Here is a 12,778-nt window from a genome sequence, read left to right as displayed (position 1 = left end):
CTGAGTCCTGGAGCGGGCCGCCCTCCCACCCCCCGCACAGGTTGAAGAGGAACCTGGCGCTTAAAGGTGTATAATGAAGGCACCAGCTGAACCTCCCCAGGGAGAGCATTTCACAAACGGAGCCACTGCAGAAAAGGCCCACTTTCATGTTACCAACGTCCAGACCTCTTGTGGAGGAGGCACACAAAGGAGGGCCTCAGAGGATGATCTCGGTGTGCTGCTCAGCTAAGAAAACAAAGTCCAGAGTTTGGCCTGTCACATACGTTGGGCCAGTGACATGTTGGGACAGCCCCATGGGCATCATGCCAGCCATGAAGTCCTGAGCCATCCCAGAGCCAGTCACCTTGGCATGGATGTTGAAGTGCCCCAGAACCAGAAGTCTGGAAGTCCTTAACACTGCCTTTGAGACCAGCATCTGTCAGTTCAGGCAGGGAGACTTCTGGGCAGCAAGTTGGGCAGTAAAGCATCCCTAATCTGTTCCAATTGCCCAATGCCAGGAACACATATTCTAGATCCAGCCCCCCCCCCCCCCATGGGACAGAGAGAGAGGGAATTTCTACAGCAATTCCACTCCCCAACCCTTGTCTGCCCTGATACTGCACTAAGTGGGCACAACTGAGTGAGACCGACGTCATCCTGCTCACCCACCCGGGCCTCAGTGATACAGACCAGATCGGCCTCCTCCACAATGAGATCAAGAATGAGGGAGGTCTTGCTCCAAGCTGACCTGACATTCAGCAACAGTAGCCATTTAGCCTGAAGGAGACTGATAGGTGCTGTGAGAGGGCCCCAAGAGGACTGGAATTTTATGTTTAGGGGAAGGACCAGCATCTGCACGGCATGCAGAAGGTCCCAGGTTCAATCCCTGCTGGCAGCATCTCCTGGTAGGGCTGGGATAGAAAACCTTGCCTGAAACCCTGGAGAGGAGCTGCTGCCAGTCATTGTAAACATCACTGAGTTAGATGGGTCCACGGTCTTGACTTGGGAGCAGGTAGCTTTCTGTGTCCCTAATAGCTTTATACTTTGTGCTGCAGGGGTTTTTTTTATGGGGGGGGTGGGTTAAAAAAATCTGCCAGGTGTTTTATTTATAAGAGTTCTCCATGAAGCTGATTTGCGTTTGGGTGACCTCAGGCTATGTTTTCCAAAGAGTTCCTGTTTTGTTTGTCCACCATCTCATAATATTAACAGATCAGGTGCCCCATAGAGGACTCTTGCTTGTCATTGCAGGGCTATTCCTTTTGTTCTTTTCTGGTAACAAAGACTTGACCCGCTTGCTAGTAGGTGTGAGTCAGCCTTTATGTTACTCCCCTCCACACCCTGAATTGAAAAAGTCCCTAAACTTTGCTAGTTGCAGGACATCTGGGACTCTGGTTGGCCACTGTGAGAAGAGGTTATGGGACTGGCTGGGCCAATGGCCTGATCCAGGAGGCTCTTCTAATGTTATTCTGCTCTTGTACTCAGATACTGCTTGAGTGTTTCCCACTGGGGCATCTGACTGGCCACTTTGAGAACAGGAGGCTGGGCTAGATGGGCCACCAGCCTGATGCAGCAGGTGGTTCTTATCTACTGATGTTCATAACATGCGACTGGTTAATTTGATTTGATTTATTATATTTCTGTGCCGCTTTTCATTCAAATGAATTCCAAAGCGGCTTACAAACAATAAATAACAATGACATAATACTGTAGCCTAAATACAGCCTAAAACATAAAGAATAATTAACAGTCAGTGGAAACAATTACAGTCTGTAAAACACTGTTAGCAAAGTAACAATTAAAAAAAAAAGTTAAACATCACAATTGAAGCAAAAGTCATATGACTAACAAATCAATACAACATTTATAATCTATAAAACAATATTAACAACATCAGCAAAGTAGCCACCAAAAAATGAACTTGTTAAGTTCACACACACACACACACACACACACACACACTCCACACCCCCTTGACTCATAATCCGTCACTCTGTTCAGCTTCTTAAAACACACACACACACACACACACACACACACACTGCTTGGGGCAGCAACTTCCTTCTGAAGGTTCCTTCCTTGGGCTGGAGGTAGGGCAGCATAGGTGGCAAACAGAGTTTTCTTCCCTCACAGTTCTTCCTTTGGAATCAGCTCCCTTAAGAAGACTCCTGGGTAATGCAGGTGGAAAGAGCCATTACCTGCTCTCCCCTCACCACTGTGCTTGGCCAGTTGTGATAACAGGATGCTGAATTGTGTGGGTCACTGGCCTGATCAATAAGGTTCTTCTTATGTTCTAAGGCTAGCTTAGAACATAACCCATCTCGCTGCAGAGCAGATGCCACAATTTCAGGGGCAGGGAGGTTTGCTACTGAGGGGCTCCCCTGGGGTGCATCGACTGTACCCCACCTTGTGTCTCTCGGGAAGAGATCTGGGTTCTCTTCTTGCAAATCTTCCGAGAGTCCAGTGAAAGTGTTTCCCCTGGCAACTTCTTCATTCCACTGGGATGGTGGAGTTGTGATTGCTGCCCATTGCAAACAGCTATCACACCACTTACTCGTCAAAGTTTTCTGGGTGTAATTGCTTCCTTGTGTATGATTGCTACCCTGCCACAATAATAATGCTGCAACGACCATCCAATCTGTTCTCTGTTATGTAAAGTGAAAGACAAATTCTGGATCATGGTGACCTTGAAAGCTGCTATTCTTTTGTTACTTATTACAGCATAAGGTTGCACATTACCATTGAACTTCTGATTCAAAACGTTTTAAAAAAATACATTCTTCCCCGTAAACCTGGCTTATATGTATTTTTGTAGGAAGTTAGCTTAATCATAGTTACTATTGACCAACTTTTCTCAATCCATTCAGATACAGTAGGAGATACACTTCTTTTTTCAATTTTTTAGCTATTATAATCTCATCAGCAGTTATGAGGATAAACACTGTTTCTTGGTCTTCTCTGGAATAACATATTTTAGATAACAAAGCAGAAATATTTTAGGTTACATGGGTATATGATATCCTAACATATTAGAGGTGTTAGCCTGAGCAGATTTCTAGAATATTGACTTTCTTTTAGAGAAAAGCTGTTTCTCCACCTGTAAAGTCCCTTCGGTATTGCAACTCAAGGCAGGTGTAGGATGAGAAGTAAAATCTGGGGTGTAGTGACCTCCCTTAGGGGATCCCACATTCCTCGGCATTGAGGTATCCTCGCCTTTTTGAAACTTTATACCGGCCTCAGCACCTGGGTAATGAGTTTACAGCCTACAATGCACTAAATTGTAATCTGTGCTGTTGCAAAGAACGTGTCTGCCAAAGAATCCAGAGTGCTCTGATATATATATATATGATTATGAGATGCTCATCAGATTTGCAGATGTCATCAAATTCATGGAGGAGAGGGGTATCAAGGGCTAGTAGCCACAATGGCTATGCTCTGCCTCTACAGTCTGAGGCAGCAATGCTTCTCAGTGCCAGGTACTGGAAAACGCACAAGGGGAGAGGGCTCTTGTGCTCAAGTCCTGCTTGCTGGCTTCCCATAGGCATCTGGTTGGCCCCTGTGAGATCAGGGACTAGACTACATGGGCAACTTTGGCCTGATTCAACAGGGTCATGTTCTTATAAGAACATAAGCAACACCCAGAGGCCCACAGGTTCCCCACATTGTCAGACAATGCAGAATACCTCCAGGCCTGTCTTTGGATGGACACATTCGTGTTTTCTATTTTGATTAGCAAACTAGTTAAAGATGTATTAATTTCAATATGGGTAAATATCAGGTTCTCTACTTAGGCAGGAATAACCAGACACACACATATAGGATTGAGGACGCCTGGCTTGACAGTGTGAAAAGGATCTGGGGGGGTCTTAGGAAACACCAAGCTTAATGTGAGCCAACAGTGTGATGCAGCAGCAAAAAAGGGTATTATGCAATTCTAGACTGAATCAGCAGAAGTTGAGTGTCCAGATAAAGGGAAATGGTAGTACTGCTCTATTTAGCCTTGGACAGAGTCCGCCTGGCACCCCAGTTTATGGTGGATATTGATAAGATGGAAGGTGGGCAGAGGAGGGTGACCAAGATGATGAAGAGCCCGGAAACAGGAGGGAGAGATGGCCACCAACTATATAGCTTTAGAAGAGGATTAAACAAGAAGAGGGCTGTTTAGGGCTGCTATCACAATGGCTATGTCTCAACAATCTGAGGCAGCCAAAATTCTGAATACCACTTGCTAGAAACAGCTGGAGGGGAGAATGCTTTTGTGCTTGAATCCTGCTTATGGATTTTCCATTGGAGCACCAGAACTACCCCGTGAGGCCAGGATACAGGACCTGTTGGCCCATTGGCCTCATCCAGCATGGCTCTTCTTACATTCATATAAAGATGGCCATAGGCAGTGTTAACTGTGTGGCATTGTCCCTTTTGCCAGCTGCTTTTTTATGTGTGTTTCAGCCCCAAAGGTGGAACTTATGACCCCTTGTCTTCCAGGTGGCATTGCTGAAGTTCTTCTCCCCTGAAGAAAGGCCTTTTTTCGGGGAAGGAAGCCGCCGTGTCCGAAGGAATAAGCGGAGCAAGAACAGCGAAGGATCAGAGGGTGAGAGAGAATCTTTACCTTTTCTGTTTTAATGTTGCATTTCAACACACTTCACAGCCAGCAGTCAGGCATTGCAGGGGGTTGGGTTCCCTTACAACTCTATGATTCTTCTGAGCCACTATACATCGGCTCTTTTCTCTTTCCCTAAACAGGGAGATGTCCTAAGATCATGTGCTCCATCCCACCTGCCTTTGACCCAGCCATCAGCTGAGGCCAGGCACCTCTCTCTGAAAGCTGCTCCTCAGGGAAGGGATGCAAGAGCCCTTAGGGCACAGCCTCTGATTGTTGCCTTTCAGAATTCACAGCATTCATCTTTTTGTGGGCTTCAGCTTAAGCTCTTAAGAGTGCATCAGAACACATAAAAGAAGATCCTTCTCCACACAGTGCATAGTTAAACTATGGAACTCACTCCCACAGGAAGCTATGATGGCCACCAATCTAGATGGCTTTCAGGTGGCGGTCTCTCCTTTGTTGAAGGTTCTGGCAAGAAACTCAAGACAGCTCTGTGAGATCCTCCCAGAGTCCACCAAGGTGGAGAGCTTCTAAGCTCTTTCCACACCTGGAGAACCCTGCGCAAAAAGAGCTCCTAAGCTTTCTGCACACTTAATTTGTGCTATTTCAACTGGCTGCGTAAAGTTGAAATCATGCAAACTAAAAGGTGCTCAAGTTGCAAGCAACCTGCAGCTCATAGTTCATAGGCGGGGTGAAGCATGCTTAACGGGATCCTTCTTTTCGGCTTGCGTTAAAGGCTGCACCACAACTATCTATCGTGCACGGTTCTGCCTTCCCCTGCAGGCGTTGAGGTGGGAATCCGAACAGAGCTCTGTCTGTTACGCAGCTGACAGATATTGCCACAGTTCTAACATATGCAGACTCATGTGTTTCAACAAAATACCCAGAGGGCTCTTGGCTAGAATTAAGAGTTTATTTTTATATACCACAGCACTCTTTTAAAAAAAACAACAAAAAAAACCCCTCAATGCCACACTATTAAAATTCAACAATCCAAGCTGCAGTTCAACAGCTGTGTTTCTGTTCCATTTTCTAACACTTAATGCAGAACACTTAAGAACATAAGAATAGTCTGCTGGATCAGGCCAGTGGCTCATCTAGTCCAGCAACCTGTTCTCACAGTAGCCAGCCAGATTCCCGTTGTGGGAAATCAGCAAGCGGAAGAGCCTTGTGGATCAGGCCAATGCCCCTCATAGCTAGTAGCACTCCCCTCCATGAATTTGTCTAATCCTCTTTTCAAGCCATCCAATTTATTGCCATCACTTCCTCCAGCAGGAGGATGTTCCATAGTTTAACTAAGAAGTCCTTCATTTTATCTGTCCTGAATCTCCAAACATTCAAGCTCTAATGTTACGAGAGAGGGCGAAGGTGGACGGATATGGGAAGAGCCCTCCCTGCAGATATATTCTAAGAACGGAAAGCAATCTGCATCAAAAAGGTCAGTTTTAGCCTCTTCCCCAGACCACCCTATATCTGTGTCTGGTCAAGCCTTCTGATGAAGCGATGTCCCAGACGTTATCAGAACGTACTTCACATGGTAAAGCACCATGAAATTTCCAATGAAGGGCAATAAATAACCTGGTGTCCACTAGTAACTAGACTGGATTTCTATTTGTGATGGAGGGGTTGGCATCATTCTCTAAAGAGAGAAGAGCCAAAAAAGGGCAGAATTAGTGCTGTTACCGGCACCACATAGCCCATCCCACATTTGTTTAGTCTGCCAGCGCCTAGACTTTGGAACTCCCTGCCTATTGACACCAGGCAGGTACATTCACTGTATTGTTTTTGGTGCCTGCTAAAAACATTCTTGTTTAGACAAGCCTGTCCAGATGTTTATGAAGTTGAGGTGTATTATAATCTTGTTTTAGCAGGGAAAGAGAAATGCTATTGGGTGACAGAGAAGGCGGAAATGTTCTGCCCCTCTACTTTGCCTTTGTCTTCACCCAAACAAAAGCAGTGCCCAACCAGTTGATAACAGAGTAAATGATGTAAGGCGAAACAACAGTGACCTTACTGTGAGTGTCTGCTATAGAGGGAGTGGAAGGGCCATTGACCTGATCCATCGGGCTCTACTTAGGTTTTCATGTTCTTTGTCCAGAGGCTATCCCAGAGTGTTTCATAGGTGCGGTTTTGAAATTTGTTAAAACCAGTGCCGTTTCAAAAGGCTAAGCCCAGCATCTTTATTCAAAAAGGGGTGCCCAGCCATCTCCAGACATAGATGGTAATCTGCGCCAAGGGACTGCGCCAAGCAGATCAGCAATTCTCTGCAAGATACCGTGGAAGAATGAACACGTAATTAAGGAAGAAAATATGTGACATTAATTCGACATTGCAGGGAAAACAGATTTATAGGAAGGGAAGATTTTTCTTCATGTCTCAGACTTTTTTAAAAAGACTTCTGGCTACTTCTAGCATAGTTGAACACTGGCTGGGATGACTAATCCTTCTGTCAGCAGGTTTTTTGCTTCATATTTTGTTTGTGGCTCACAGGTGAAGAGAGAGCTGGAGAAATAAACCTCTATCCTTGCAAGCTGCAACCTGCTGCAAAAGGGCAGGAGATTTTCAGGGTTTGCAGTCATGCTGAAAGTCAGTGGAGCAATGACTGGTGCTGGAACTGAGGTTCAGGAATGGTTCCCTGGGACAATCCCAGTAGGGTTGGCAGCATGGCCAGTGGACAGTATCATAATGCTATTATACAAATCTATGGTGTGACTGCATTTGGAATATACCGTCCGTACTGGTCACTGAACCTCAAAAGGGATATTGTAGAGTTGGAAAAGAAAAGGGCAGATCAAATGAGCAGGGGGGTGGAATGATTCCCCCACGAAGAAAGTTTGCAGCATTTGGGATTTTTTAGTTAAGAAAAGGCAATCAGGAGTTGTCATGATGGAAGTTTATAAAATTATGCATGGCATGGAGAAAGTGGAGAGAGAGAGATCTTTCCTCCCTCCTAACAATAGGGATAGCCAGTGAAGGTTGTAAGATTCAGGGCAGATAAAATAAAGGACTTCTATTTGATAAATAGTTGTTAAACTGTGGAACTTGCTCCCATAGGAGGCAGTGATGGCCACCAACTTGGGTGGCTTTAAAAGAGGATCGGACAAATTCCTGAAGGAGGAGAGAGATATTGATGGCTACTAACCACTATAACTATGCTCTGCCTTAAAGGCCAGAGGCAGCAATGCTTCTGAATACCAGTTGCCGGAAACCACAGGAGCGGTTAGGGCTGTTGTGCTCAATTGTGCATGCTGTCTTCCCACAGGCATCTGACTGGCTACTGTGAGAATAGGATGCTATATTAGATGGACCATTAACCTGATCCAGCAGATTCTTCTTATGTTCTTATAGCAGTTGTCGTTCAGCAATGTCCAGAGGCCCAGAGTTTCCCCGCACTGACCTCAGACACTTCTATCTTTTGTGTTTTGATTAGCAAACTGGTTTCAATATAGGTAAATATCAGGTTCTCCACTTGGGTAGAAATAACTAGATGCACACATATAGGATGGGAGACACCTGGCTTGACAACATCTGAAGGCCTGGATCCACTAGGCGCTGAGGTGGATTGCACCCTATGCCTTGCAGAGTCAGGCCCAGGTTGCCACTGGGCCCAGCACTTGCAGCAGCAACAAGCAGCTCTAGCTCTCCCATTGCCACCCTACCACTGCACTTACCTGACCTGGGGGTTCTGGATCATGAGCTCTACCTGTCAAAACGGGAGCCTCAGTAATCACCCTGTCCTGCTGGAAACAAATCAGGACTGCTCCAAGAAAATGCACATGGCAAAAAGGAGTGCTAGGCCCTGGTGGGCTGTCCCCTTACCCACTTGTGATTGGCCAAGCAGATAGCCAATCAATCAGGATTTTTAAAAAATGACACCCCCCCCCCACTTCTCACTTCCCTCTGTGGTGCCTTAGCCTCGTGCTGTGGCCTCCCATTTGTGCAATTTTCACCTGTCCTCCCCCCCGGAATATCCTGGGTTCCTCCAGGGGGCCATATGGCTCTTGTTGGGGAAACATTGGGCTAGACGACCCTAGAGTTATTTCCAACTCAACAATTCTGTGAATCTATAGTCCTCATTCACATCACTCCTTATTCACTGCAGGGTTTTGTGCACTCATGTTATTTCCTGAGCAAATCCAAGAAGTGCTTAATCTGCAGAATATGAAAACGTAAGGACAAGAACATAAACTGGACCAGGCCAATAGCCTATGTAGTCCAGCATCCTGTCCTCACAGTGGCCAACCAAATGCCCCAAAAGGAAACCTGAAAGCAGGATCCAAGCACAACAACTCTCTCCTCTTGTGGTTTCCAGCAACTGCAATTCAGAAGCATTGCATGCAAACATATTTCCTGGTCTATCTTCCTCTGTGCCACTCCTTTGTGATCCTCAAGACCGTGAAGTTTTTTCTTATTTTACTGGGGGATGAATGAAGATCAGCTTCGTGCTCAGCCTTCTGATTTTGCAGCTCCTTTTTCCGTTATGAGCCTGATCTTGATGTCTTAACTCCCCAGCCCTGAGCTCAAGCAGTTGCAATTGCACAATTGCCTTCCTCCTGCCAAGACACTTTTGCTGACAAGTTTGGGCTGAATTGGACAAGTATTTGAGTAATTTTGTAATTAGTTGCATGTCTGAGGTTTTCCTAACCTTTTTTATTTTTTAACTTGACATTTCTTCATGTTTTGGAGAACTGACGAGGTTCTCTCGGTCTGTATGCATTAAAGGATGAGGCTGACTCTTTCCAACAAATCTCAGCTGCTTGTCCAAAATTCAGGCCTTGTACAGGCTTATTTTTTTAAAAAATGTTTCATAAAAACTTTACACCTCTTAATTGTAAAACAACCTCATGGTAGTTTACAAAAAAAAAAAAAAAAAATCCAGGAAAGGAGTTACAAGACTTTAAAACATACAAAAGTTAAAATATTAAAACAGATCAAAACTCACATCAACTTTCGAAGCATCTGGGCAGGCTTAATGAAACAAGAATGTTTTTCGTAGGCACCAAAAAGGGAACAGCGAAGGCACCTACTTGATATCAGTAGGTAGGGAGTGCCAAAGCGTAAGTGCTGCAACACCAAATGATTTGAGTTCTTGCACATTTGGAACAGGGATTTTGTGGCACCTATAACAGTGCTTCTTCCGCTGATTGAAGTGGTTGTGTGGGTATTTATAGGGTAAGGCAAAATCTCACAGGTAAACTGGTCCCTGGCTGGAAAGCACCTCCTGTTTGGTGCCACAGCTTGGCTTTTTCCTGAAACTGTTTGTGCAAATCTTGGGAGAGAGTTTATCCTCTAAAATTCATTGTCATTATTGTTATTCATAGAATTGTAGAGTTAGAAGGGACCCCCAAGGGTCATGTAGTCCAGCTGCATACAATGCAAGGATACCAGCGAAAGAATCCCAGTTAACACTGAGCTAGATGAACCCCAAATAAAGAGTGGGTTGAATTCTACATAAAGCAACTTCCCATCTTCCTTGTGGCTCTTCCCACTGAATTCTATAGCCTCTCCTTATTGTGAGTGGCACAGTAAGACAAAATATGCTCAGAGTTAGACCCTGAGTTTGCTTCTTTAGTTCATTTATGTGCCCCCACCCTGCCCCATATATATAGTTACATGCCTCCTTGACCTCTGAGCCGTGAGAGACTCCAGGGGTTCCAGCAATTACCCAGGTTGAGTTTTGTTGGGGCGAAGGTCAGCAGAGACAGTGGTGTCTTTAAGATATGTGGTTTTATCTGCACATATAGACAACCTGACCATAGATTGAAAGGGCTCACATTTCCTCCTCCAGTAAACATGATCCCACACCCAACACCAGTGTTGCAGCTACCACAGTTTCCCAAGTGATAAGAGACTCTGGGCCGGGGTTCCCAGGCTTACCCAGGCTTAGTTTATTTGTAAGGAAGGTCAGTGGAGACTTCAGAACACTGTATATGTTTTTATTTACACATATATCCGAGGGGATCATAGGTTGGCAGGGCCAAAAGCCTACAAAGGTATTATTCTCTCCATCTTGCATTATCAGCTGTTCCCCCCCCCCCTCCGCCCTGGGAATGTTTCCAAGAGAGACGAGGCCTTCATGAGCTGGAGGCTACAGCTAATTCTCTGAAGTATGAGAAGAGGTTTGACTTATGTCTTCTGTGCCACAGGTTCTCTTATTACACAACACACACCAAAAAAACGTATCTGTGGGACACACATTATCAGCTGTCTCGTTCTGCTGCTCCTGAATTAGAATTGTAGAGAGTTGGAAGGGACTCCAGGGGTCATCTACATCCTACATTGGAGGTTTTTGAGCAGCGGTTGGATGGCCATCTGTAGGAGATTCTTTATTTCTGATTCCTGGATGGGGGGGGCTTAGATGACCCTTGGGGTACCTCCACACCTTACAGTTCTATGATCCTGTGACTGCCTGGAACCAGAGGAGAGTCTCTTCTCAGTTTTTTTGTCTGTTAGGGAGTTGAGAAGAGAGAGCTGGTCTTACTCCACTCTAAAGGGAATTTGATCATAATGCTTGGCCACCTTCCTAAGGAAACCCAGGCAAATGATTTTAACATTGCAATGAATTTGTTCCCAGCTAAGAAGTGTGCCAGTTCTTGCAATAAAGTCATAGAATGAGGGGGAAAGGGGGAGAATCTGAGTTTAATTAGGAACTTAAATTCTTCTTCTTTTTAATTGCTCTGATTATATAATGAACTTTGTTCTTTGTGAGGGTGTGGCCCATTGAAGAACATAAGAGTCTGGCTGCTGGATCAGGCCAATGGCCCATCTAGTCCAGCATCCTGTTCTTATAGTGACTGACCTGATGCTCTCATGGGAAAACCTCAGGCAGGATTTGAACACAAAAGCAGCCTTCTCCCTTCCTAGGGATTCCAGCAACTTGTATTCATACACATTGGCATCGTAGCTAATAATCATTCGTAACCCTCTGCTCCTCCAAGAATATGTGCACACCCCGTTTAAAGCCATCCCAAGTGGATGACCATCACTGACTCCTAGGGGAATGAGTTCCACAGTTTAACCCTGCACTGTGTGAAGAAGGACTTTTCTCTGTTCTGAATCTGCCTCTCCTTCCATTTGTTCCCCTTTTATGTTAAGGGCTTTAAAATAATATCCCAGGACATTAATGTAGCCTGTGAAATACGATTTCATTATTTGGGATGCTATGAAATTGGCTTCCAGTGGGGTAGTGGACAGGTGTAACAAGGGCCTTGGAAAGTGTTCAATTTTGTCAAACTCTGGCAGGATCTTTCTGTTCTCTCTCTCTCATCATGGTCACCTAGAATCTATTCACCTCTTCAAAATCCCCCCTCAAAGGCTCACTCTGTAATTCTTAGTTTCTAGTTCTACCAAGCATTGTGGGGAGTTGGACTGGGTGACCCTTGGGGTCCCCCAATTCTATGATTCTGTGTAGGATTGGTGCAGCACATGTTTTTAAGGCTCCCTTTGCATTGATCTTGAAACACTTCATCAAGGAACTGTGGGATGCTCACATGTGGCCAGCAGCACCCTTTGAAATGGGCCCTGCTAGGGCTAATTCAGTTGAAGCGCCCCAGTCTGAGAGGAGATTTACCATAAGTGGGATTCCTGCATTTCAGGGGGTTGGACTGGATGGCCCTCGGGGATCTCTTCTAACTCTACAATTCTGTGATTCTTTAGCCATGGTTCCTACATTGCAGAGGGTTGGACTAGATGACTTGTGTTCCACAATTCTATGGATTTCCACAAACTCGCGGGCATCTGAGGTTGTCACAGGCATGCTCCCTGCATCTTCTGGGGTTTAAAAAATGTGTTTGTGGGAAGAATCTCCTGCCCCGTCCAAGAGTTTCCCTCAACCGCACTTGGCACAGATGTACATCTTGTAATAGACGTCCCCCCCATATGGTTCTCATTCCCCCTCAGCTTGCCTTTGAAGCGAATTGGCTCCGTCCGTTTCAGATGCATTTGCCTCACAGTTATTTCTGCTTTCCTTCTGTTTATAATTCTTGCGGTGTGATGTGATCTATGCACATAAACACACACATATATAATTTCATAACACTGACAGGCTGAACGGACAGGTTTGCAGCACTCTGTTTCCATGTCGGGTTATTGGGTTGGGGAAACCCCTGCTGCCTTCAAGTTCATAAGAACATCTGAAGAACATCCCACAGGATCAGGCCAAAAGGGGACCTGTCCGGACCAATTCATGGTGATGGGCAT

General features: G+C 45.3%; 1 protein-coding gene across 7 annotated transcripts in view; it reads left to right on the top strand.

Annotated features, from left to right (window-relative positions):
- The window catches only part of EDA (ectodysplasin A), a 50,728-nt gene that overhangs the window by 24,164 nt on the left and 13,786 nt on the right, over nt 1-12,778 (top strand). For 5 of the 7 annotated variants that reach the window (XM_080989926.1, XM_080989925.1, XM_080989923.1 and 2 more), the window contains exon 2: nt 4,459-4,567. In XM_080989926.1, coding sequence (XP_080846052.1) covers nt 4,459-4,567 — 109 coding nt within the window. The remainder of the gene's footprint in view (nt 1-4,458; nt 4,568-12,778) is intronic. The other 2 variants (XM_080989920.1, XM_080989922.1) reach the window with 1 other exon arrangement.

The sequence above is a fragment of the Podarcis pityusensis genome (genome assembly GCF_964106645.2).
Source record: "Podarcis pityusensis genome assembly, chromosome: Z".
NCBI classification, from domain to species: Eukaryota; Metazoa; Chordata; class Lepidosauria; order Squamata; family Lacertidae; genus Podarcis; species Podarcis pityusensis.
The sequence above is the reverse complement of the archived record's forward strand: the minus strand, read 5'-3'. Positions and strand labels throughout refer to the sequence as shown.